The 27,978-nt window shown below is 39.6% G+C and overlaps 2 protein-coding genes across 17 annotated transcripts in view; one reads left to right on the forward strand and one right to left on the reverse strand.

The window, feature by feature from the left end:
* Nucleotides 1–1,143: 1,143 nt before the first annotated feature.
* Nucleotides 1,144–27,181, reverse strand: IFT57 (intraflagellar transport 57). Its single transcript, XM_416624.8, has 12 exons — nt 27,125–27,181; nt 17,425–20,892; nt 16,850–17,012; nt 15,931–16,049; nt 14,888–14,978; nt 10,943–11,011; nt 10,382–10,504; nt 6,299–6,370; nt 5,394–5,525; nt 4,335–4,397; nt 2,464–2,530; nt 1,144–1,384 (listed from the first exon to the last, which is right to left on the reverse strand). Exons 2-12 carry the CDS (start codon nt 17,769–17,771, stop codon nt 1,206–1,208), a joined length of 1,425 nt encoding a protein of 474 aa, XP_416624.5. The 5' UTR covers nt 17,772–20,892; nt 27,125–27,181; the 3' UTR covers nt 1,144–1,205.
* Nucleotides 17,762–27,978, forward strand: part of HHLA2 (HERV-H LTR-associating 2) — a 35,319-nt gene continuing 25,102 nt past the window's right edge. For 4 of the 16 annotated variants that reach the window (XM_015297466.4, XM_015297489.4, XM_015297495.4 and 1 more), the window contains exons 1-8: nt 17,762–18,017; nt 18,314–18,351; nt 19,851–19,920; nt 20,488–20,581; nt 21,566–21,886; nt 22,319–22,579; nt 24,390–24,680; nt 27,627–27,718. In XM_015297466.4, the coding sequence (XP_015152952.2) occupies nt 20,521–20,581; nt 21,566–21,886; nt 22,319–22,579; nt 24,390–24,680; nt 27,627–27,718 (1,026 nt within the window). In that variant the 5' untranslated portion in view covers nt 17,762–18,017; nt 18,314–18,351; nt 19,851–19,920; nt 20,488–20,520. Of the gene's footprint in view, nt 18,018–18,313; nt 18,352–19,850; nt 19,921–20,452; nt 20,582–21,565; nt 21,887–22,318; nt 22,580–24,389; nt 24,681–25,848; nt 27,719–27,978 lie in introns of those variants that run through there. The other 12 variants (XM_015297484.4, XM_025144230.3, XM_025144237.3 and 9 more) reach the window with 7 other exon arrangements.

The raw sequence follows: 27,978 nt of genomic DNA on the forward strand, positions 1-27,978 counted from the left end.
GCAGGGTCGCCAACCACCAGACCAGGCTGCCCAGAGCCACATCCAGCCTGGCCTTGAATGCCTACAGGGATGGGGCATCCACAACCTCCTTGACCGACTTGCTTTGTTTACAAGAAATATGAACATAAATATAACTACAAAAACCATCCGTAACAGTCTGCCTAGAGGACTTCCCTACATCCCACTCCACACACACCAAAAAAAAAAAAAAAAAAAAAAAAAGGGAAAAAAAAGGGCTGTTTGCTATTGTTGTCTACTGACAAAGTTGTGCAGGCTGACCCAGGAGCATGCTGAAATTACTGCAATGTTAGCCTGCTGCTGCTGCCCACCTTTACTGACTAAATATTCCCTTGCACTTCTGTTAATCAGAGTTTTATCAGTGAGTTTACAGAAAGAGAGGAGTAAAGTTGCTTACGTCGTCCAAACATCAAGGTCACAGAATAAAATTCTACTCCTTACTGAAAATACAGGAAAAAAGAATCCTGGTTCATCTGATTTAAAACAACCTGGAAACATGTATCCAACTACTCACCCATGCAGAACACATCCTGCTTTGTTCTAATTGTGAATAATTATAAATTGCCAGAATTTCAGAGGAATATCACCAGAGAAGCTCTTGAATGAAATACTATATATCCACCCACGACAGAGCTAAAGAAAAAAGCTACTCCATGAGTAGACCAAAGTCATGCAGGGCTGGGAACACAATCCGTGCTTCACGTGACTGTCAGATACAGTAGACACTACTTGACACTAATCTTCACTTCAATGTCAAAAATTAAATACTTTCTATTAAATGCAAGTAAATGGCAGTAATTCTTTTTAAGTCCTTTGCAAGCATTTTTCTTTCAGCGCTGCAGAATATCAAGATTACAGGCTGTCAATTATGTTCTATAGATTTTCATACTACATTCTTCAACGAAACAGAGAGACACGTGCAGTAATAATAACTCATTAATATATTTGGAAGGGATATGCGGCAAATCCTTACAAAAATCCAAAACTAAACATGGCTCCATACTGAGTCCAAAGTGTGCAAGTTACTTCTTAAAAGTGAATGATGAGCATCTTGCTAACAACAAAACAAAACCATAAGAAAAAAGAAAACATCACTCACCCCAAACAAAAAGAAAACCTCTGAACTACCAAAAAAACAAATGGTAGAAAACTTTATTTTGGGCAAACCAAGTCAGCTCCAAACAGTTTCAGTAGGCACCTATTGTGGATTCTGGTATCATTGCTGCATTCATATCTCTAGTCATGTTGGATTTCTCTTTAAGCTTTGACTGGAGCAACGTGTGTTCCATTACACCAATTTGAATGTCCATCTGAATGGTTTCTTGCTTCAGTTTTGTTAAGGCCTGTTTAATCCTCACGAGAGGAGCTGTCCAAGAAAAGATAAATAGTGCAACTTGGTGTCAGGTGACTTAACACAAAAGCATTACGTTCTACAATTCACTCCTTAAAACTGAAAAGGTGATTGAGCAAAAGCATGTTCTACTTTAAAGACCTGATTGAACTGAGACATCATTTTTAAAATGCAAGACACTTTCAAGATAGAAATGGCAATAACAATTTTGCTGTCTTCTCGACAACTAAGATCTGCATAAAGACATGCATAATCATTAAGATTCGTTTACCAGTGATGTGTTTTGCTCAGCTAAAAGCCTTACCCCCACATCTGACTTAAGGTTTTGTAGGGAACTAAAGACATCTACAGCAGGAGGTCGTTTTACCTGTGAAAATCTACTAGAATATTTTGTGCTCCATACTTTATTTGTAACCCTCATGTCCCACTAATATCACCTTATAAATGTTGCTGCTGCATCGTATAGCTCCTAATAATACTGGGCTCTAGAGTTGATCCTGATCCTTGGCCATGTCACAGTGCAGTTAAGGTGCTGAGAGGTAGTTGAGTAGCTCTTTCACTCAAGAAGAGTGAACAAAATTTCTTTACACAGTAACACTTACAATTACTTAAGTCAATTAAGTCAATTAGCCATAGTGGTTACAATATAGATACAGCCTGCATATTTAGCCTTGCTATAGCATGCATCTATTCACTTCTGCGTTAGTACTTGTTACGTTTACAAAAGAATGCATTTATCAGGAAAAATTACAAATCACCAAATTCTCAGCACATAGTTTTAAATATTAAAAAATTCACACTCCAGCACCAAAATTAATTTTCTCACCCATTCCCGTTAGCATTAGCCAGGGAATTCAACAGTTACTCTCTATGATTAGAGAGTAAAATGATTTCAGCTTGAACCTTCTACAGACTTGCATAACATTTTCAAAGAGGGTAAGATGTCTAATTTTCTTAGACATCTTTTAAAAATCTCAATAGGGATATTTTAGACTTGTCACTCATTCTGGTTGTTTATTTTTTTTCACAGAGGACCAATGATGCATCTGTCACTGAGAAGTTGGGTGGATAGTTGGAGGCAAAAGCATACTTACTGCCATCCGTCATACTGCTTCCCTTCTCTTCTGTTTCCTGCTTCACTTTCTCTAAAACTTCTGTAATCTTTAATTAGAGATTTTTTTTTAGTTCATTAAACCAGACGAATGAAAAGTTTAAAAAGAAATCTGAAACTCCCTCCTGAATAAACATGTCAGTTGAAAAAAGGTGCCTGTCTTGTTGTAAAAAGAGAAACTTTTGTTTTTTTTTTCCTCCAAACATTAGGAAAATTTTAATTAGCCTTTTGAAAAATAGATGTTATAAATCGTACGGCAGAACATTAGCCAAACAGAAGCGTTACTGAGGATCCATAACCAATAAAAACAAAGTGCAAGTGTTGCTGCACAGTGCTGCACATAACCAATAAAAACAAAGTGCAAGTGTTGCTGCACAGTGGATGGGTGAAAAGAGCCATCATCCCCACAGACCAAGATTTACCAAATGACCATAAGGACTGCCCTTCTAAAAGTAGCAGGACTTTGGCAGGTGACAAGAAAACTGAGAAATAGCACTGCAGCAAAAGATGGTGCAGCAGGCAAGCCTACTGGCACTGGTATGTGTGAATCCATGCGTGAATAATAAAAATACATTTCAGCACTATTGATCAGTTTGCCTTTGTTGATGACAAAGAAAAAGCAACTACATTCCAAGGCAGAATCTAGATAATAACCTGCTATTTCTGTCTATACGATAAAAATGGCCCTTCATTAAGGCTTCAGCAATAAGCCTTTCCATTAAAAAAACAACAACAGAAAACATCACTGCATTTTTACTGCATACCTGCAGTGGTACTGGTATTGCCAAGTAAGCTTAGATTTGATTCCATGACAATAAAAATTAATCCTCTCTAGATTATAGCCTATCAGAAAGCAGATATCCAATCTGGGACAGATATCCAATAAGCCTAGTTTAGCTCAGATGTGTACTGCTGCATCAACATAATTCAAAGGCTACCAACTAGTAACATATCTCTTTAATAATCAACTTTTTTTAAGGCACAAAAAGATCATACAAGTAAAAATGAAGTCAACTTCCTTGAGAGTCAAACAGAAAGAAGGGCTAATTCTACAGATGCCATACTAAGAACTCCTTGCTAGAAAACCTTGTTAAACTTTGGTGACTGTAATTACATTGAAAGAAATCTCAAATCTATTGTACAACTTCCATCATATTCTCACGGTGTGATTGATTTCATGTTACCATTCCAGATACTTTAGCATCTCATAAAGAGCAATAAATGCAATATTTGACTAAAGAGTTAAATAACAGAATCATTAAAAAAGATCTGAACTGCACAAAGGGTGGAAACATTTGGAAATCTAGCAGTAAATCTGAGTGAAAACTATGAAACAGTCCAGATGTTAAGGCAATTAGGAGTTTTTCTCTTAAATTTGTCAAGCCATCAATTAAACAGGTTTAGGTATTAATATAATTTGATGAGTAACTTCTTGGTACTATTTAGTCAAATATTGCATTTAAATGCTTTCAAGATTAAAATTTCAAATTGCTATTGGTTACTTTTGCTAAAATAAAAGTTGAGCTTTTCTTCTTCCGAAGACTTTATGGACATGAGTAGATTAATCCTCAATAATTCTAGAAGACAGGTTATGAAATACAGAATATTTTCACTCCTTCACAAACTGGTGAAATTTAGAGCTCATAATAGTTTGTCCAAATTCAGAAATTAAAAGGCCATAGCAACCTCAGTTTAAAATTTAGGGGCCAGGCCAATCTGCTCTCACTAAAAGAACATAAGTTTTAACACAGCGTATCAGGAAGAGCACAGTTCATAATTCTGTGAGTGCTAGATGTCAATTCTTCGATGATTTATTCAAGGAAGCCAAAGGAATCATGTGATGATGTGTTTTACCTCAGAAAGGACTCTAATCCTTTCAGTTACTCCTCCGCTTCCCTCCTGGTACTTCTCCTTAGCCTGCAAAGAAACACATTTTTTGCTGAAGAGGTGCATGCATTCCAGACACTTCAGTATCTACCAAATAATGTGGATTTCTAAAACTCAAACAGCAGAATCATTAATAATGATTAATCGTTAATAATTAATAACATGAATTTTTCAGAGGGAACCTCAAAATTTGCTTTTACATGTCCCAGTCCCAGAAATTCTCCCATGAAATCCCAGTGGCATTTCCAGCACTACAAATATAAGGAAAGACGTGAAGACATCAGCCTATGTAATGACCATCATTCAAAACAGGAATGCAGTTTTAAAAGTTGTGACAGCCCTAATGCACAAGAATAAGAAGTAGGTTTCCTAGTGACTTACATGAGGAAACATACATAAAGAAAATTTGCCAGAATGCAGACTGAATTGAATCCTGAAACCCTGAATGCTTCTTTCTATTCAGTAAGTTACTGTCTTGACATTTAACAGCAAGATGAACAGAAAGCACAGAGGTCAAATCCTGTTAGTCTGATTTTAACATCGAGCCCTCAAACAGGAGAGCTAACCAACTGGTAGCTTACACACGCCCCTAACTAAAGAATCAAAAAGATTCTCAAGCATTAGCCTATTGGCATAAAAACTAAACGCAGTAAACAAGTAATCAGAGAGCTTTGTGCAAGTTAGCATGAGTAATCAATGTAAGAGATGAATGCTGGACTGAAACTGTAGCTTTTTCACTCATCACAGATGTGTGAATTTTATAGGGAAAGCAGAACCAGCAATTTACTAGCTGCTCAAGATTGTGGCAGCAGATTTACATAATATTCAGGCAAGAAAACATTTACTTTCCCTTGTAGAATACTTGAATAAAAATTGCTAATTTAGCTTAAAACTATATAATTTGACAGCCAATCAGCATTTCCCATGCTTTATATCCAAAAGCAGAATTCACAGATAACTCCACCAATTCTTTGCCTTTACCCTCATGTTAATATTAGACAAGGAAATGACAGATCAGTGTATTACCTCACTCAACAAGGCTTGTGCTGAACGGTATTCTTGAATCAAATGCTCCAACTGATTGTTGATGTACTTTTCCCTGCTATTGATCTTTTCCAATGTTCGGCTGATTTCATTATGGAATTTGTCAAGGTAACCCTAAAAAAATCATATTCTGTTGGTTGACAGTAAACAGACATCACCCAAAGAGTATTGTGCTGTAATTGAGAAAGGATATGGAATGCAACAAGTAAGACCAAAAAATGGTACAGAAATGTTGTGTCTGGCCACTGAATAGTCCCAATGTCTTTTTTCCCAGTGCCACAACATGTCTTTCAAATTCTACCGATTCCTTCAATCACAGAATGGCTTGGGTTGGAAGGGACCCCAAGGATCATAAAGCTCCAGCCCCCTGCCACAGGCAGAGTTGCCAACCACTACATCAAGTACTAGATCAGACTGCCCAGTGCTCCATCTCACCTGGCCTTACACATCTCCAGGGACAAGGCATCCACAACCTCTCTAAGCAGTCTGTTCCAGCACCTCACCAATCTCTCAGTATCCTTCCCCAGATAGTTACAAATGTCAATGTTGGTAAATTATTCTAGCAAAAGTATTTGAGATTTTTTTTTTTATTAGCTATAATTTTCAGTTTGTATTTTATCATTTGCCCTCTGTATTCATAACACTGAACACAGGGCAAAGTGATATGATACATTAATGAACATTTACATCCTTGTTAATATACACGACTCTATTGCTCACAAGATCCTTTGCCAGTGCCATTATCTGTAATCATCATTATCACGTCTCCCCTTTTAGTTTTACATTATTATAATAAAAATGAAGAAATAAAGCACAGGCATATAAAATGAAAAACAAAACAGAAGTGCTAACAGATCAGTGAAATATTCTGCACATAAAATACGTACCCTTGTTTCTTTCAAAGAAGATTCGATTCCATCCTTATGTTGATGCATTTGATCTACATGGATCCTCCAATCCTAAAAACAGGATGCCATGAAGTAAAACATAGGTAAGTACAGCTTTTATGTTTCGCTGGTTACTAAACAAATACTAGTATGCAAGACAGGGTGAGTTCTCATACATACTACTACTACCATATATGATTCTTCCACTGACATCATGTTCATATCTAAATGCACTGGCATAGTGTGACACAGTTCACTGACCTCCTAAATGTCCCAGTGTGACACTCAGACCCATAAAAAAACACTGACCTCCTCACTAATACCACAGTAGTTATATCTTTCAGAGTTTGATTGATCTTCATGGGACTGCTTCTCCTAGAAACCACTACAGGCACAGATGTTGAAAGTATTGATTACAGATGCACTAGCTCAGCTTGTTCTTAGAGAACAAACATGCTTCAACTGCCTAACAACCACCACTTCCAGACTATCAGATCTTTTCTTCCTACTTAACCCCAACTGTTACCATAAGAACAGAAGGTAATGAAATAGGCAGAAAAAAACTGAACTTGTTTTCAATACTGGGATAAATACCTGCTACACCATAGGAAATACACATGGATTCAGGTAGGGAGAATGAGAAAAAGCTGCTATTTTAACTTGACAGATAGGCACCTGTTACTTAGGAATCAATTCAATTTCCCAACATTTATCACAATTTATGCTTATCAATGCAGACTTTTTATGCGTCTCATACCCAGAGCACAGCTGCAAACTGTGAGTTCAGAACAAAGCAGAGCAGAAGCACTGCTGAATTATCTCTATTTCAGCATTGTGTTTCTGAAAATGCTTTTTTTTTTAATAAAAAAAGACTGTCAAGGTTTTTAAACATTTGGCACTGTTCTGGTCTACATGATAAGAAAACTGATGCTAACAAAACTTCACCACTTGAAATCAAACCCTAGGATACTTCCTTGTAAAGTAGGTACTGCAAGGGTATAGGTATGGAAGATGTCAATGTTTGCTTTGGTAAGATTATCTGATCAAGGACCTTGCCAAAGAGGACAATGAAGAAAAGGGGGAAGCAAGACAAAGAGGCAAAAAGGCTGACTGACAAATAATAACAGAGGTAACAAGAGGCAAACACCTTGCCAGTTACACTATTGGATATGCAGAACATATGAAAGTTTATTTCAGTAATATCATTTGATTAAGGACCTTGGATGGAAAAAAGGGAGGGAGTAAAGAACACATACAGAGACACACACTCGTCAGAAAAACAGGAAGGGATACTGAAAAGAAGCCAACATCATCAGTCACGCTAACCAGTCTGCTATCAAGAAACTTCAGACAACATTTCAAAGAGGACACAACTGCACCTTCCAACTGATAAGAATGCAAACCTATAAATCTCAGCATTACCAGCAAGGTTTGGTACAACTCTGCAAACTGGTAAAACAGCATGCAAAAGAAGGAGACTGGGAAGGAACTTCTTGAGGGCACAGAGGCTTAGCAGAGAGATACTGACAGAGGGCTGGGCAATCACCAACCACATAAAGTTTAACAGGAGCAAGTGCCAGATTCTGGACCTGGGACAGGACAACCCTGGGTATATATATGTACAGACTGTGGGGTGAGAGGTTGCAGAATGGGGTCTGCAAGTTCTCGCTGACAGCAAGTGGAATCTGAGTCAGCTGCGTTCCATGGCAGCCCAAAGAGCCAACTGTATCCTGGGGTGCATCAGGCCCAGCACTGCTAAGCCTCATCTCAAGCACTGTGTACAGTTTTGGTCACCGCAGTGTAAGAAGGACAGAACTATTAGAGAAGGGAAGGGTCTGGAGGACAAGGTGAATGAGAGGGCAAGGTCCCTTGGTTAGTTCAGTGCAGAGCAGGAGAGGCTAAGAGGAAGCCTCGTGGCAGCCTGCAGCTCCTCACAGTGAGCGGAGGGGCAGCACTGAGCTCTGCTCTCTGTGACAGTGACAGCGACAGGGCCTGAGGGAACGGCATAGAGCTGTGTCAGGGGACAGACAGGTGGGGGTTAGGGACAGGTTTTGAACCAGAGGTTGGTGGGGCCCTGGAACAGGCTCCCTGGGGAATGCAGAGGCTGGCCACATATAAGCTGCTGCAGGTCAGTATGCTTGCCCAAGGTAGCCCCCCTGAGTAAGAGAGGGGGCTCTGTGGTTCTGTGCTCCTGAAAGATGTGACCACTTTTAACAGGAACAAAACTAATTCTGGCTTGACACAGCTGCATACTTAAACACATGCCATCCTTCAATCACAAGCAATTCCATTGGCTTCAAATGCATATAACCACCAAAGCACTAGTGCTTCTGTCTCTATCTCATGTGAGCACAGCTGAGCATCTCCAACAGCTGTTCAGCCTATGACGTTTCACTTGCTGTCTAGAACTGTGCTGCTGCCCACTATTGTGTTCAGGATTAAAACAAAAGCTAGTAGAGAAATGCACTTACACTACATGTTGAGTTTTAAGCTTGCAGCAACTCAAGATCTTTTTGCTGGTCTGGAGACAACTGTTAGTAATTTGCCAAATTTTGCAGTATCAAAATAAAAACAACATACACACAACCCTCCACCTCCCACTCCTGCATAGGACTTTAAAAATAAGTTTTCATTTCTATGTTGCTAATTAAACCATTAACCTCTTAAATGTACATGCACAGCTTACAAAACCAATATGGGGCTTTTCTTACAGAATGTCAACTAGACCAACCATTAACCCATCACCTCTCATCCCATCATTAGTTAACTGGGAGAAGTGGCTGATTCCCACCTCTCTATTATCTCCTTCCAGAGAATTGTAGAAAGCAATAAGATCTCCCCTGAACCTCCTCCAGGCAAAACAATCCCAGTTCCCTCAGCCACTCCTTATAAGACTTGTGCTCCAAACCCTTCACACAACTTCTTTCAGGTTATTTCTGAAAGCATTAAAGTACACAAGCTAGAAGACTCCTCTTTTCATATTCATTTTGACACATTCCTTAAAGTCAAGGAACACTGTGCTAATTTGGAAGGTGGCGAACCTCAGCGGCTTTCATTTTCTATGTATGTCTTCATTAAGCTTTAATTTCTTCCTATGAGAATCAACCATCACGTTATCTGTAACAAGCTTGCTGAGGACCAGAGCACAGTGGCACAAACCAGGAGATTCTTCACATAGAAGAATGCAGTACAGGCAGGCAGGACATTTTAACAGAGATGAGAGTTTAGTCTATTTTTGGCAAGATAATAATTCTTCACTGAATTCTGCATCCCTGTAGATTGCTCCACCACCTCAACTAGCTGGGCCACTAAAAACACAGTTTCAATACTGCACTCATCTACATGAGCTATGCAAACTCTCAGAACGAATGCTTGTGGCAATGTGAAGAATACGTCCTAGTATTGGATGCCGATGTGTCAAAAACAGATGTGTGTTTCTGAGCTGCTCTTTCTGGACTCCTTGGAACAGATTATGGTGAGAAAAACACATTTCTGAGAAATGATAAATTTCATTTTGAGGTAGCTATCTGGATAGGTAAGTAAAATTAAACTGAAAATGCACTTCTTTTCATTAAACACAAGGAAATGTAATGACTAGATCAGAGGTACAGACCTACTTTACATAATCTAAAGTTCAGCAAGATGAATTCTGTGAAATCAACCTTTTAAGTGGTTGAAAAAAATCAAACAGTTGCAAGGTAAGAAGCTTCTTTTCTTCTAGGGAAATGCTTTACTAGTTGCTAATAATAAAATAGTTGCTAATAATAAAAATAAAATAGTTTAATAGTTGCTAAACTGAAGGTATAATTTTTCAGAAGTGTGTAATGAATTAAGAAATTTCCACAGAAATAGGGAGAAGCAGTCGTCGTTCGTACATAATACTGGAAAACACCCTATTGGAAATTGCTGCTTCTAGCTTCAAAGTAAGTGACAAAGGTTCAGAGAAGACAGTATTGGGAAGCCCATGATTTACAATTCTTGGCAAGACAAAAGAAGAAAAAAATGGAAATGGAAAAATAACACTGCCGATTCAAACTGCACTTTAATCACCATGCAGACACGTGAAAATCCACTCTCACAAACCTTATTGTCAGTCCTGACTGTAACTTTCAGCTGTGGAAGCACACGTTCCACTTCCAGATTCCACTCTGCTGCATCTGTCGTGGACTGTAAGATTTCTTCTTGTTTTGTGGTGTCTTTCACATCCTGCATGAAACCCACAGATTTTATATACAAAACATAATTGTTATACTCAGCAACAACTGTTAGAAGTCAAGTTACAATGACTCACAGCATTCATATTCAGAAGTACGCATATATCCACTAGAACTACAGATACAGCTGAATCTTTAAATGTCTTTCTTTGAATTCTTAAATATTAGTAATTAAATATATTTTCTCATCACGTTTAGAATTCAAAACAAATGAAATGCATATAAAGATGAACTATGATACATCAATCTTAACACTAATATCCATTTAGAAACTAGAAATACAGTTTTCTTTTAAAATAAGCTGATGTGTTTCACTTGGCATGTTTTTCTCAAGCACACACTGTATATGTACTTTTGGGCTTCAACAGAAGTAAATTTCTGCTGAAGAAGTAAAAATCTCTAAAGAGAGGAATGACAGGTAGCAGCTTACCGATCTGTATGTTTGTGCCTTTAGAACATTCAGATCAATGAAGTTTTCTTCATTATCTGACTCTTCTTCCTTAAGCAGTGTAGCAAAGAGACATCAGTGAATATTTCTTTCACATAATCTTTCATCAAAACTTTTCTTCACAGGAGCAAATATGCACTGCATCCCAAATTACTGAACAAAACAAGACATGGAAAGTTGTTGATAACAGAGCCTGCATTTACTTCATCTGCCATTTTATCCTCCATGCACTTCATGTTTATGCAATTCTGTTAATTCTCTTCAGTCTGCCCTCATCTTTTCCCCCAAAGACAAATTTCATCTTTCACATTCCTTCTAAACAAATCATGAATGCTGCTATAATGCTCACCATAGTATAGAACCTTTCAAGATCTGCACAGTAAAAACCCGTGAGCTTATTCTTGTACCTAATGCAGGTTTTGACTATGTTTGACCACAACACCATCGTTAACAACAACAAAAAGACTTATGATTGGAACTAAAGCACTAAACAGAGAAGATTTCCTTGAGCTGGCCACAGTTTGTTCACCAAATTCCTCAAGATTTACAGAACCAGGCCTTCTCTGTCAGCCTCATCAGTTTTATTCAGAATAATCTAATTCAGAAGAACCATCAGTGAAACTCAACATTAGCATTTAACTACTGGAAATAGTACTAAATTCAATCATGGATAAAACTAATATATCCAGGACATATCAACATATAGTCTACAACAAGATTGGGAAAACGTTTACATATGATTAATCCTTGTAGAACTATTATAGGCTCCAAAAAAATCTGCTTGGCATAAACGTAGCTCAGTGGTTTTACTAACAAAGAAATGCAGAAGAGCTAATAGAGCACATCAGATGTAAAAATAATGGCCTAAGTACCCAAGACCAAACCCAGAAGTTCTTTGAAGGGCACAAACTGTGCTTTAGTTAACTGTTTCCTCTCCACTTTTCCATGTAGGCAGTCAATAAGACACAGAAAAGAGCAGACAGCTGACTGTTTTTGCATTTATAGCTCTTAGCCAACAGCTGACATTTCTGAGGCTTGTCAAATATGTAACACAGAATGTCTCCAATTGTTCTCGGAATTCATCAAGAGTTTTTCTGGCTGGACTTCAAAATGCAACCAGACCATTAACACTCACATCCCAATATTTCCAAAAATTAAGAATAAAAGGATGGTATTTTTCTTGGCTAATAAAAACGTGGGGATAAAAAGTATAATACTTAAGAAAACTGACAATAGAAGCAAGCTCTTCAACTCTTACAGTCTTGTAGGCTATTGTCATATATAAATTGGGACTACAATCAGAGCCCTACAAAAACAATATTGGCACTCTTACTGGCACCCTGATTCTAACTTACATGACCTTTAATTTATCACGAGCACTTGAAAAATGTGGACACAAACATGGAGAAGTTGTGGCATTTCTATCTAGTATTTCTAGTCCTTAAGACTGCACAAAATTGTTTTCCACACACAAAACTTTGAAAGGTCTTAGAGAACAGAGGAGGTTCCTGAAGACTGGAGGACAGTCAACATCACTCCAGTCTTCAAAAAGGGCAAGGAGGATCTTGGCAACTACAGGCCAGTCAGCCTCACCTCTGTCCCTGTGAAGGTGATGGAACAACTTGTTCTGGATGCCACCTCCAAGCAATTGGAAGAGAAGGCTATCAGGAGCAGTCAACATAGATTCACAAAGGGGAAATCATGCTCGACCAACCTGTTACCCTTCCATGATGTCATGACCAGCTGGGTGTATAATGTGCTGTGGATACTGTATATGTTGACTTCAGCAGGGCGTTTGACACTGTATTCCACAACAGTCTTATAACGAAGCTTAGAAAGTATAGGACAACTGAGTGGACAGTGAGGCAGACAGAACTGGCTGACTAGTACAGCTCACATGGCTGTGTTCAGTGGCACAGAGTTTAGGTGGAGGCCTGTAACTAGTGGTGATCCCCAAGGGAAAGTGCTGGGTCTGGTCTTGTTCAACATCTTCATCAGTGACCTGGATGAAAAGATAGAGTTCACCCTCAACAAGTTTGCTGATGATACAAAGCTGGGAAGAGTGACTGACACACTAGAAGGCTGTGTTGCCATTCAACAAGACCTGGACAGACTAGAGAGTTGGATGGAGAAGAACTTGATGATGACTGCAGTGAAGGACCTGAGCATCCAGGTGGACAACAAGCTGGCCATGAGCTAGCAGTGTACCCCTGTGGCCAAGAAGGCCAGTGGTATCCTGATATTAAAAAGAGCATGCCCAGCAGGCTGAGGGAGGTGATCCTTCCCCCTCTACTCTGCCCTGGTGAGGCCACATCTGGAATACTGCATCCAGTACTGGGCTCACCAGTTCAAAAAAGACAGGGAGCTCCTAGGAAGAGTCCAGTGCAGGGTGACAAAGATGTTCTAAGGGCCTGGTGATCTTCCTTATGAGAAAAGGCTGAGAGATCTGGGACTGTTCAACCTGCAGAAGAATGAGATGGGATCTCATCATTATTTATAAATAAATATTGAAAATGCGATAGTCAAGTTGATGGTGGTGAACTCTTTTCAGTCGCGATGAGCAATAAAACAATGAGCAACAGGCAGAAAGTGGAACACAGGAAGTTTCATACTAACACAAGTAAGAAGTTCTTTACTGCCAACAGTGACACAGCACTGGCAGAGGCTGCCCAAAGAGGTTATGGAGGCTTCTTCTCCAGAGATACTCAAGACCTGTATGGATGCCTACATGTGCGATCTGCTGCAAGGAAACTACTTTAGCAGGGAGTTGGATTCAATGATCTCTAGAGGTCCCTTTCAACCCCTGCAATTCTATGATTCTGTGAACTTACTGACCAAGCAAACAAGCATTTCCAGACTTACAGTTTTCAATATTTTGGTTTTGGTTTACATTTACTTTGTACAAAATCGTTAGATTTTGGAGTAATGAGATGCAAAACCAATTTCTTTTTGTAATTTTCACTTTGATCATCTTCAGCTAACTTCCTTCTCCAGAAAAGTTTTAAGTCAGCAGTAAAAAAAACTTGCTTTGAGAAGACTGAGAGAAGCCTGTGAAAACAAAGAACTCGTGATCGCATTACGATAATAGTTTACAAACAGGAAGACTCCAACTCTCACAAAAATAATTCTCTGAGAAAGTCATCAGCAAGAAACAACTTCTGCCATGCACCAGTAAGTCCAAGAAGCATATTGGAATTTACAGGAGTATTTCAGTGGCTGTTTCATAGACATGACAACCTCATTGTAATTATTATAGTTAAAAGAGCTGATCTTGAAGCATTGCCATCGTTTTAAAAAAAGGTATAAAGAGACCCATTCTGCAGTCAGAATGGATGACGATTAATATTCCAGTCATGCAGTAGATAGTGATGAACAGCCAGGAGCTTTCTCTAAAGAAAAAAAATGCAGTGATCTTTACATAGGTCTTCAGTGGTGTCTTAAAATCTCAGAAGTTCTTTTCCATCCGCTTTGCTTACTGATCTTAAGATTAACTAAGGCCAAAGTTACTGTTTCCCATTTGCAGTAAAACCTGAGTAACAGTAGTGAGCACTTAATAAAGAGCTGGTCAAATTTTAGCCAATACTGTAAATAAGGGCTAATTCAGGTTTCATTTAACATCTACAGCTTGTTTCAGTAGAAAACAAACAATTCTGAATCCATGTAATTTTAACATATGGTTTGAGTCAGCTTCACTTTATATTAATTATAAATGCACACAATAACAAATGCTCTGTCCTGAAGAGTCAACCACTCTATCTGAAATTATCCTACAGAGAAGCTGACAATGCAGGAAAAACAAGTGACACAGGAAAGAAGGGTAATGAAACTGCTGGTAGATTTTTAAAGGCAAGGAAAATGGACAGCAAGTAAAAATTACTTCACTGCTGATAAATACTAATATAATATAAAACAGATAGTCAAACATACTGCAACATCCTCTTCCAGTTTATTAAGTGTTAATTCTGTATCATCTTCTGTTATTTCTTCTTCTTCTAGCTCATCTGTTGGGTACACTGGCCTGAAATAAGTTCAAAAAAAGTACTGACAGAAATAAATAGGAAATACTTCAGTGAGCTGCTTCCAAGCAAACATAAGATTTCAGGAGAAATATGAATAATGTGGAATATGAACAGACAGTGGTTGTCCCACACATTTAAACAAATTATGCTCAGCCTTGAAAGTCCTTGGTTACCTCAGACTGTCTTAAAAGTGAGGATGAGTAGCTAGGCCAAGCAATAAAACGTATTCACACTGCTAAGATATCTGGGGATTAAATTTTCATTCATTTTCTCCTTTGGTCTAACTTCTAAAATTTCAAGTGCAAGTCTCCACAAACTCATTTTTAGCCTATTTTGGAATTTGTGTACTAAATAGTGGTAGCAATACTGTACTTCAAAGGTAGAAATTACTTTGCCATACAATGTAAAAACACACAGAGGGAGGGGATGAAATCAAGAGCACTTTTAAACAAATTGTCGTACACTTGAAATTGTTTGGCATCTGATTTCTGTGAAGATTTCCTTTGGATTCAATGCACAATGTTACAGTACTCTATTTGTAACAGGATCACATGTTGTGTGTACTTCCAGCTGAGGAGTTGGATTTAGCTACTGATTGATGGGACCTAAACAGACAGATACAAAAACATTTCAACTCAACTGTTAGATCAACAAGCAGTTACTCACAAGAAAGGGACCAAAAGAGGCTATCAGTCAAATCTTTATTAATTAGCTTAATCTACTGATGGCCCAAACTCACACTTCCTGGTAAAAGACTAAGCTGCATGAAATGGTATTAGGAATCACCTTGTTCCATCGCTTCAAGCCTACCTGAATTTTGCACCTTATGAAACATCAAGTGAAACATTTCTGGACAATATCATATTTTGTGTACCTCCCTTTATAACTACCATTTTTATTTGTTTGTTGAAAAATAATGGGTATGTGAGGATTCTTCCAAGTGTACTATACCTTTTCCAGCTAAAGCCACTGCATTTCAAGGCTTCTTCAGCTAAACAATCAAGAACATAACAGGCTTGCTCTCCATAACCAGCCTTTAATTTTGAGGGAGGAAAATCCACAGGCCTTCCCTAAAACAGAAATATATGCTGTTTACTAATGCCTATCAATCAATTTCATTTCAAGGCAGTAACCAGTTTTTTTAACTAAAACCCAAGTGCCCATCGTGCCGAAAGATTTTACCAATGTTAATTCACATTCTTCTCCAATGGAGCTCCAGTCAGGAAACAGGAATGGAAAACAAAGGGACAGATGCAGTGCAGAAATCCTAAACATGGTAAGAAGAAGTGAGCAGAAGAATCAGAAACTATAAGGGTTAAGAACAAAAGTGACATCCTGGCAAGGTAAGATCAGCTACAGAGGAACCCGGGTACTGAGATTAAACCTGTGCTCTTTTCTTTCTTTCTTTCTTTTTTTTTTTTTTTAACATTGCCTTGTTTGTTGCAGATGTCTCTCCAGAGAGAGAGAATCCTTTGCATTTAATTCCACTTTTGAATTTGGCAGGAGCAGAAAAGTGAGTACATATTGTGTGAGCTTCCAAGATAAACTTTGTAAATTACACCACTATAAATGAACAGCATCTGTAGCACTACAAGAATTAATCTTGATATATTTCATTTTACAGACTGTGGAACAAAACTAATCAGAACTAAATATAATAACCTAAAACCATTTTTGTAGTGTCAAATAACTAACAAGTAGGTACAGACAGTATAAATCTCTAACAGTCTGCAAACACTCAGATAGGAAAAGTCTGTCCAGTCCTTGGGAAGATGATCAGATAGGACAGGAAACATGTTATTACTGATATTTATGAAGGTCACGTCCATGCCTGAAATGCACTTGAAAAATCAGCATGTTCGGCACTTACAAATGATCGCAGTTCCGAGAGTATCTTTGATATTATTGCATTGGGGTCATCGTATTCTTGAGGCTGTTCAAAGTGATGTCCTGCTTTAGTGATCAGCCAAGCAGCGAGAGTGCAGAACACGAAGAACTGCTCACCAGGATTAGTGGGCAGTGCAAAATAGTGCCTGTTTAAGAAGGGGGAAAATGGTAAACAATGTTATTTTGAGCTCCTGAAGCAATTACAGCATTATAAGCCAGCACAAGCCAGGAAAACAGACTCTTAAACTGACTTTCCCCACATTCTCCAGCTACCAGATGGGTTGGTGTACCTACACTTGTGCACAGCTCAGACCAGGAGCTTCTGAAGTAATTCTTCCACTCACTCCCACCTACTGTGCGAGCAACACAAACTGCACCTATTTGGGATCAAACTGAGTTGAATAAGGTGGTGTGCTGCCACACTTAACGGGCCCTAAAGAGAATGCAGCCCATAATGTCAGACCGCAGTCGGTCCCCATGAACGCGACCGCGCGCCGCCTTCCGCTCCCCGAAAGTCCCCACAGCCGCCCCGTCCCGCTGGGAGCGCTCGATAGGCACCTCGAAAGCGGCCGCACGTTGTGGCGCCGCAGCGCCTCCTCCTCGTAGCTCAGCAGCTTCAGCTTGTCCAGCAGCTCCTCCATCAGCACGAAGGCAGCGTAGGCCGCACCCGGGCCCCGCTCCGCCACCGGACCATCGTCATCTCGCTCCGCCATCTTGGAACCCCACGCCACCGCCCGTTGCCGAAGCAACCGGTTCTGCCAATCACCGACTGCCTCCTCCTCCTCCGTGCCGTCAATGGCATGCAGTGCCCGGAGGCGCTCGGCCCGTCCCCCCAGGAGGGCGGGGATTGCTGCTGCTTTGCAACTATAAAGACGGGGAAAACTGGTCTGCGGTCGCATGTTCATCAGCTGAGCAAGGGTTTACAGGGAGACCGAGGGGGTGGTGGTACCAGTTGGCTCGAGCTGGACAGCGAGGCAGAGTACGTGTTAGGTGTGGCTGCTGGAGCGTCTGGGGAAGGGGTGGTGCAGCGCCTGGAAGAAAGTTGTGTGACTCATTTAAGCTGTACATGCCCTGCATCCGAGACTCACCGTCTCCACCCAAAAGAGCGACCTGTGCCCTGGGAGCTCTGGCTGTTCGTGAACTCAGAAGAGGTAAAAAATACAAGTGCTTAGGACAACTGTGCGTCGCGAAAGGGTGTGGGGGGCAGTTGGTTATGTGAGGTAAAATGGAGCGTTTCAGGTCTTCTTGCTAAGGAAATGCTGCGTGTGGTGTGAAGGTGCCTTCATCCTTCAGGAGTGTTTCTCTCCGACTGAAGTTGTGTTTGGAGTCTGCATTTGCTTAGCGTGGTGTTGGCACAGAGCTGGCATTTAAGGCATTGGAGGACAGTAGAGCATTAATACTTTTTAATATATTGTTGCAGTAATCTAATCTTATTTTTCCCCTACAGGAACTGGCTTCTGCAAACCAAAAGGTTGGACACGCATGGTAGGTGATTTTTATGTTCCTGGTTGCTCCACGCTGTTCTGTGATTACTGCTGATAGAGATTTTTTGTGCGTGTGATTCCTCTTTAGTAAAATGCCAGGTATTCAGGAACTTCTAGCTTTCTTAAGGCTGCGCGTGCTTGGAATGCCCCCTTATGAAGTTACATTGAAAAAACAAAGAAAAAATCCTTTTAATGAGAACTAGTAACTTCTGCTTTACAAGGCGAAGGAATGTTGCAATACCTATGGCTGCCCCCGCATGTGGGTAAGAGATACAGGTGCTAGGTGAACCCTTTGGCCAGGGTGCAAGTAAATTGGAAACAAATACAATGGAAAATTCCATCAAGATTAAAGGGCGTGCCTTTTGCCATTTGTTTCGTATAGTGGTCAAAGCAAGTGTGGCGTTGCCCTTGCCACTGTCCCAGCTGCTCAGTGACTCATGGTGTGACTTGGAAGAGGAGTTTTAATACTTCATCTGGCTCTCAGAAATCCTGGCCAAGGTTCTGGCATTGAGTTGAGGCAGTGGTTGTTCTGTAGGAAATACGTTTTTCTGCAGAAGCATGGGAAGTGAAATGGCCTTAATATTTTGGTGCAAAGGAAGAACTTGGAATCTAAAAATGTCATTATCTGAACATTTGCCACATTGGTCAAAGTCCTGAATTCCTTAGAACTAAAATTACCATGATCATACAGACCAACAGAAGTTTTTTCTTAACACACTGTAAGAACTGTACTGAGCAGGGAGATCTTCAGCTAATTAGTTCCAGCTGTATTTTGATACAACATCATGGAATACAGCTAGAGTGGGCATAGCAGTGTGCCTTATCCTGTCTTCAGACCCTGATGCAGGCCACAGAGCTGCTTTCAGAACTCTCTGCTAAACTCATGAGTTCTCTCTGCCACTTAAGAGAAATTTAGCACTGATTTCAGTTTCTGAAATTCAAACAAAGACAATGTATTGAGTTACTAAGTTGTGTTTTAAGGAACTGAGGAAGTGTTGAACAAATAAAAGCATCATTCAGGAAAATGTGATGCATGCGGTTTTCCAGTGTCTAACTTGCTTTCTCTTTGCATTGGCAACTGCTGCTACTCACTGTAGCTAGTGGTACAAAAATTTAATACATTGAGGTTGTTTTACACTAGCATAATCTTCTACTTCAGGTTTAAGAATTTGGTGCCCCTCTGGTCCCCTCCACAAAAAGTGATAATACATAAAATTGCTCTAGCTTTGTAGAAGAAGCAACATGCAAAAATCCTTGGGATGTAAGGTTCATGTGCACTGCAGATACAATTGCACACACCAGTTAAAACTGGTAAAAAGTATTGGTGTAGGATAGAAGAACTGACTTGCAAGCCCAGGCAAGCCTGTGCCCTAAGTTAGGAAGGGTACATGTAGGTCTCCTTTCAGGAGGAACAAAGGAGTAGGGGAAGCCCTTTAGGCTCTTTACAGGCTATATGAGTCATAACCTAATTTCTTTACCATGTTTTGCTGTATTTTGAAGTAATGCACCTGGATGGAGGAAGAGCGTGGTCTGTCAGTTACAGGAAAGTTGTTCTTGTGTTGTTCTGCAGGTGAGTTTCCTCAGTTCATTGTCATTTGACCGACAAACCTGAAAAGCTAATGGGAGAGCCTCATCCTCTTCTGTGTTCCTACCCCAGACTTCCATATGCACATTTGTAGAAGTTCACTTGATCAAAAGGGCATCAGCTGAAGATTCTTTATACCTGCAGTATTTGGATGTTCAGGCAAACTCCCCACTTTAGAAGAACAAATACTGCAGTAATCAGGAGTCTGTTTCAGGAAATGGAAAAACTGGTTTGATAAGGGATGTCTTGCATCCTTTTGGAGAAGACACTTGACCATTTTTTCCTCTGTGTCCTGTTCATTGATTTTGAAGATCAGTACCAAGTGTTAACACCTTAAAAACAGACTGAAAATAGATTGCATGGTAGTAAGAGGACCTAGATGTTTATAAAATTTATAGCATACTTAGTAACGCTAATGCTAAGAAACATGTCAAAACCTATTGCAGACAGATATGGTAGTTGATAAACTGTACAAAGAAAACAATACAGCTGAAGAGTTTTAGCTGCATTGAAACAGTTTTGCTTTTTTCCCCCCTCCTTTCTTGTTGTCAGTTTGAAATGAATCCATTATGAACCGAAGAAGACATGAAGGGACAGAAAATACCATCTCTTTTTCATTTACTTTCCATTTGTGCTACGTTTTGGGGTAAGTTGCAGTTCTGTTGTTTATGAAAAATATGAATAACAACTGTTACTCATTTTTCATGTGAGGAATTAACACTGTTAATGCTTAAGGTGGAGTAAAGCAGTCCTGATTCTGAAGAAGGATGGAAGATTGTGGCACAGATAGCCTTGGCCTTTGAGCACACAGACTATTACCTTCCCTGCATTTCTGCCACGTGACTTGGCTAGTGACTGGCTGTCAGTTAGTACTGAAAATGGTTCCAAGTGCATTAAACTTTGTGCTGAGATGGCTGGGGAAAGGTCACACAGATTGCTCTGCCAATGTTGCCGTATCTGTGGAGAAGGCATCATTAATTAAACATCAATAGCAACCAAATATTGTGTTAGTTAATTTAGAGCAATGCACCTTAATTACCTCCAGGAGCTGGGACAGCATTCCCTGAAACCATTTTGGGGTGACAAATCCTTTTTGAAAAGTTCTGTCCTTCCTGACAGTCACACAACTGCATCCTTTTGTCAGTAGAACTGCTTGGCACTGTGTGAGCATCACCACTAACTCAGATCACTGTAACCTGCCTGTTGGAAATTTGAGTTAGAAGCTGCAGCTTGAGGCTGGGAACTCCCTCAGTGGAATTGGATGTCAAAGGTGGTGTTTTTGGATATGTACTGGAAACTGCAGTGCTAAGGTGGCGGTGTGCTAATGTGAATACATAGGTGTTCAGTCATCAGCTTAAAGTGGGCAATCTGACAAGTTCAAAGACCACATCCCTACATTATAATATCAATGAAACTGGATGAAATAAAGCAACATGTGACTGTTCTACAGTTGCTGTCCCAGGGATCTGGGCTACAGAAAATCTTGGAAAGAGCATGCTGTTGAAACATGTGGTAGGAGGGTTCTACCTGCTGGAACCAGAGAAGTTTTCTGTCAGGGTTAAGGAGGTGCAGAAGATTGGTGATTGATGGGCTAGGTTTAATGTAACTTATTTGTTCTTACATGCTTTAGGTTCTAGAGAAGAGGAAACTATAACAGGGCTGTTTTCTAAGGATGTCATCCTTCCTTGTCCTTTTTCACCTGGGAACGATGAAGTAATTCACTGGAATAAAGAGAACAAAAACGTGCACAGCTACTACAAGCAGAAGGACCAGCTAAAAGACCAACACCCAGATTACAGAAACAGAACACACCTTTTTCTTCAGAACATTGCTCTTGGAAACGCCTCCTTGAAACTTAGTAATGTGACCTTGAGTGATGAGGGCCTTTATCAGTGCTATGTGGGAACAGAGAAAGCTAAAACAGAAGTGGATGTCATGCTGCAGGTGCAAGGTTGGTAAAATAGCAAAAGTGCTTTGACTGTGCCAGTAGAAATTGGCTGACTCTAACAGATTTGCTAGCATTATTTCCCACATGGAATTGAAGTCCTCCAACACTAACAGAGCACCTTTTGGGTCTTCTGGTGTTCTCTTTTCCTCTGGTAAAATATAACAAGTTAAAAAAATTACAGTGTGGCATTGGTTCTCAGAACCTACCATACAGTGGTTTTGAAGGAGTAACTTATACACTCAGGTCTTAAAACTTAATGTCTTCTTAGAACAGTAATGGCAGTAAGGCTGTGCTTTCCTTTGGAATCACATATACTAAATTTTGTTCTTTATTCTACTTATTCTTCCCAATGTTATTTAAAAGGACCAACTACCTCAAGTTAAAAAGGATTTTGCAATTAATAGGTCTACTATTTTTTTTTTTCCTGATCTGCAGTTGTCTCTATTTATGCACTGGAATACCAAAAGACAGACACAGCAAGGATGCTGAAGTGCTATGCCTTTCATACTTATTTGATACCAAATGTAACTTGGGTACGAGGCAATACATATATCCAAGAAACAGGTCGGGAGGAAATCAGGAATGGAGTTCTCTCTTCTGTTAGAAGTGACCAGAATATTATAAACACATCTGATACTTACTGCTGTCACATTAATTTCTCCAATGAAAACTGGACTGCTAAGTGGAGTATGCAAGGTAAAGATAAAGGGATAAAGCCTCTTCCTACATCATTACTGTAATTATTGGTTGTCATGTTGCTGGGGTTTTTCAGCCTGGAGAAGTGAAGGCTCTGAGGAGACCTAATAGCAGCCTGGAGTAACTCCAGGAGACCTACAGACAAGCTGGCGAGGGACTTCTTATGATGGCAGGTAGTGACAGAACAAGGGTAAATGGCTTTAAACTAGAAGATGGTAGATTTAGACTAGATATTAGAAAGAAACTCTTCACTATGAGGGTGATGAGATACTGGAACAGGTTGCCAGAGAGGCTGTGAATGCCCCCTCCCTTGCAGCATTCAAGGCCAGGCTGGATGGAGCTTTGAGCAACCTGGTATGGAGGGAGGTGCCCCTACCTATAGCAGGGGGTTGGAACTATCTTACAGTCCCTTCCAACCCAAACCATTCCATAATGCTCAAATTAAATCCAGTATGCCTGCTTTGGGTCAGCAGAGATACGAAGTGCTGAAAGAAGTTGCATCAGCCGCTTTGAAACTCATTGGTTAAAGTTACAAGTAGGGATAAGAGTGGGTAGGTCGCACTTGCATAAGGTAACCTTACTCTCAACTTGTTTATCATTTTCACATTTCAATGGGTGCATCATAATCAAACTTTATGCTCTGTCAAAAAAAAAAAAAAAGAACTCAGACAAAGTATTCGCAAACCTTAATGAACCCAAGGGTTACATGAGAGAAAGGAAGGTTTGCTGCTCTTTATGCTTGTTTCTTAGTTCATTTTCCCCATTTTGCCAGAATACTTTCAGTACCGTTTAATCTCTTCTCAACGCTTCTCTTACAGTGTGTACTTAAGTATGCAGGTGCCGTGTTGGATGTGCATGAGTATGAAGAGCCCCAAGCATTGTTTACATTCAGGCAAATTGCAGCTGATTGTTACTGAATTTAAAAGAGGGATATGAAAATTAAAGGTCTTCATTTTGTCCTACTCCTGCAATCCTAAGCATTCTCTGGATTTTCAGTAACTGGTACTTCGCAGCCTCTTGTGTTTCTTAGGAAATACTTTTAATTGGATCAAGAGCACCTAAGAGCTCCTTGTCAGATATATGCATGACTGCCTCCATTGCCCTGATTGCTCCCTAAAGCATGCCCAGAACACTCAGCTACTAATCTACTGCATTTGCTTCAGAGGAAGAGTGATGTTTTTAATTTACATACAGTAATGTATGACTATGGAAGGCTTCAAGTGTGATACCATAGCAGATAACAACAAGTGCACCATAAATGTCCATTTCATTAATCTGTTTTTCCAATCCACAAGTGAAAAAGCTGCATTTTATTACACCCTTGTTTGACTTTCATTGCATGTCTGACATCTCACTGGAGCATTTTGGGAATATATTTCTTTCCTGTTCTTTATACAATAGCATCATTAGATACAGATGGTTGGGTTTTTTTTCCCCTCTCTTAATAGTTTCAGCCCCACACCTCTGTTTATTCAGTTGCTCCCAATGTCTAGAATTTCATATTACTTTAGACTGCACCTAGACAGGATCAAATCCCTTCCATTAATGAGACCATCAGGGTCCTGCACCTTAGGGGAAAAATATGTTATTTGGTTTTTTTCAGTAGTTATATGGAAGCAGATTTTAACCTGAAAATTTTAAGGTCAACCTTCCAGAAACATACTGTGGTGTGTGACTGTGGTATCAAGGTACTAAGATGTTTTAACTTTTGTCCATTGTGGATTTTTTTCTCCTCTAATAACCTTCCTCTAACTAACCTTCATAACATTTCTAAAGTAATTATAAGGGGTTTTGTAATTATCTATTTCAGACCAACTTTCAAAAGCTGAAGGAAGTAGCACTGCCATTTCTTGTGAACACAGCAATATTGCTTTACATGCTGAAGATCTCACTGTTGTCTGGAGACTAAACAAAAATGCAGCTATCTCAGTCCTGGCCTCCTTCAACGGTACATTTCAGATTTACCAGCCTCGAGTTCAAATTAACCAACAAAACTTTTCACTCAGCATTAGTGATCTTAATGTGGATGACAGCGGAGATTATGTATGCAACATTTCAACACCTCACTACACAAGACTTACTGTGACAACACTACAAGTTGGTAAGTTATTGCTCCTTCCGTACCAGAGGGAGGGAGACAATGCATTATTACTGTCCCAGGTGAAAAACTTAAGATGTATTTGTTTAAGGATCTGGTTTTTTTTCTTCTCATTCTATGCACAGAGGGCTGTGCAGTCAAGAGAACAAAGAAACTTGCAGAATTGTGTCCTAAATGTTGTGTCAATAGCAAATAAAGCCTTTTAGCAGTGGGAAGGAGATGAAGGCAAGCCCAAAGATGTGGCTTTTTTTTTTTTTTTCCTGCAGAAGAAACCTTGTTGAGATGAACCACATGGTTGTTATTGTCAAAGGTTTAATTCTACACAGTAGGCCTTTTTTAGGCTTGGAAATATATATGTATTTCTGCATGCCTTTGTTTTTATGAACTTGTAAGGTCAGTAAGTATACAAATGTTGTAAAGTATTGGATGATCAATAAGTATACAGAGAGGTTAGGCTTAGTAAGATTATCAAGTTGGAAAAAATAATCATAGATAAATGAAAGTGATCACCAATGTTGTAGGCTTGTAAGGAACTCCACAAGGAGCAATCTCCAGAGAGAGATCTTTCCTCAGTGGCAGTCAGCCCTTACATGGAGTCTAGGAGAGGTACAGCCAGGCTCCACCCCTTCCAGTTACACAGCTGAAATGCCTTCACCTGTGCACCCACAGCTGACTCAGTGCTCACCTGAGGTGAGCACTCAGAGGTTCAGGCTGTGATTCAACAGTTCCCATACAGAACTGTAGTAGGCTTCCAGCTGTGAAGTCTTAGTTACAGTTATTTTATTGTCTCTGGTTTCAAGGAGGCTTACTGATTAACTCTTCTATCCACTGAGAACTCTTTAAGAGTTGACTCCAGCTTTCCAGTATTGTAGTGCAAACAAATTGCAGATGTTTTTCAAAAGTAGTGTGATGTTTGGGATTGTGCCTCCTTAAATCTTAGTTCAAAAAAAGGGGAAAAAAACCCAATACATTCAATGAGTAGCATATAGGCATCAATCAGTTAAATGCAATCACCTGAAAGACTAAGAAAGCTTATATAGGGCACCTCATTTAGTTTTTTTAAGAAAAGAACTTGACAGAAATAGATGAGGTGTGAAAAAGAGGTAGTATAGCATAAAAGGGAATTGACTAAGTTATAGTAACTGCATATATTTGTCTTCTCCCATGGCAGCTTAATTTACAACTGAAAATTATGCTTTAAATGGCATTGGCTATATACAATACAGAGGATGCTTAGTCTAAGTAAGACTTTGAGCTTCGAGGTATGTTTGTCTGACTCAAAATTCCAGCATGATTTTCCTTGTCCCGTAGATCTGATACTGTACTTCTGAAGTGGAGAGTATAGGACACCTCCAAGGTGTTACACGTATAACTGATGTTCCTAACATACATGCACAACTATGTTATTGTCCCTGTACATTTACAGGAGAGATATACACATGCCTTTCCAATGCAAATACGACCTTGATTATCCTCTTCAGCTGCTTTTTTTCTGGCTACTCTGCAGATGGATCTCACAGTAGCCACAGAGACACTAATCTCCTCATTCAGTGGCTGAATTACTGTGTTGCTCATGTTCTCCTAATTCTGGGCCAGGAATATATTATGCAGAACAGGAAAAACATTTTCCACATTGATGAGCATTTTTGTGTCAGCACAGGCTGAAAACGTGAGGTAAGCAGATACAGGCAGCATAGTGCAAGGGAACGATCTAGCTTAGTATGACAGATAGATAGTGGTCATGGCATAGCTGTGAGTGCTCTGCTATGGGTATTCTCACTTTTGAGCCGTATGTTGAATGCCCATAGTTTACAGCTGAGCATAGAACTTCTCAGGTTGTATTTTTTTTTTCTTTTTTCTGGACGAGACACAGCAGAGGAAGTGAAGCCTGAAATAGATCCACATGTAAAAGATTGAGTCTTCCAAATGTGAGTGTTCGCATACTGTTGAAAGGAGCTAAAGTAAGGAAACGCTCAGTGCTGCAAAGAGCCATTCACTGCTTAGATGGTTTTTTGTCTCCTGTGGAATCCATTGTTAACACCCATTTGGGGATCTATTGTTTTTGTTTGCATCTGGATTGTATGGTTGCATCACGAAGCTGGAAAACATTTTAGATGAAAGTTGTGAAGATTTGTAAAGAGAAACTATTAGATTTGTTGTCTGGGCTGAAAAACATAGTCGTTGTACTGGAAATCAGGAGTGCTGCTAATGACACTGAGCACTGTACCTGGAAGCAGTGTTTCCCAGGCTAATATTAGAATCATAGAATGGCTTGCATTGGAAGGGACCTCAAGAGTCATCAAGATTCAACCCCCAGGAAATTAAGAAATTATCAGGTCATATCTTATGAGAACACAGGATTTTCTATCAGCACAGTTGTATGGCAAACAGGTATTGGACCAGAGAGATTATCGCATTACAAAGGAGTAATGAAACAAAGAGCTTACCCCGTGTCCTGGGCTTGTAGAAGGGCTTCGAGAGGAGTGATCTCCAGATAGAGATCCTTCTTCCTTCGGAGTCAGCCCTTAAGTGGGGTCTAGGGGGGGCTGGAGCCTGGCTCCACCCGTTCTGGTCACTCAGGTGAAATTGTGTTCACCTGTGCCCCTGCGGATGACTCAGCACTCGCCTCAGGTGGTCAATCAGAGGTTCAGGCCGTGATTCAACAGTTCCCATACACACAGTTAAGGAAAAACTAATGTGCTCTTAGCTATTCATGCTTAAGTCATTAAAGTATCACTTTGCAGTCTTCACTTATTGCATGGGTCAAGAAACTTGACCATTGTATCAGTGACATTAAAAAGAAATTGAGATGTTCTCCCTAAATTAATAGGCTTTACATTATGAGTAAGAGAAAAATCATAGTTTAGATATACTTACTGAAAAACAGTGAACATTAATGTGCAATATAAAAAGCTTTTGTTTAACATGTTGAAATTTGTATTTTTCAAGAACACGCAGGTAATACCAAAACAGTTGTGACAGTGATCGTGATCGTCATCATATCGATACTGATAATAGTGGTATACTGCCTCTGTAAGAAGGTACGTACAGTCACGAGTGGATTTATTTTTGAAAACATTAAACTGAAATCTAGATCTTGAGTGTTTGACCAAAACATAAATCTGTTTTTCATAGGTTAAATCATGGAGAAAAAAGGAAAAAAAAAAAAAAAAAAAACCTCTTCATAGGAAAATTGTCATTTCTTTTCTATGTCCTGAAAGCTCTTTAGGCTATACTATACTATTTTGGTTGTAATCACGTTAAAATGCCCTTCATTTAGCCAGATTGCTCTCCCATGCTC

This window comes from Gallus gallus, chromosome 1 (assembly GCF_016699485.2).
Source record: "Gallus gallus isolate bGalGal1 chromosome 1, bGalGal1.mat.broiler.GRCg7b, whole genome shotgun sequence".
Taxonomy (NCBI): Eukaryota; Metazoa; Chordata; class Aves; order Galliformes; family Phasianidae; genus Gallus; species Gallus gallus.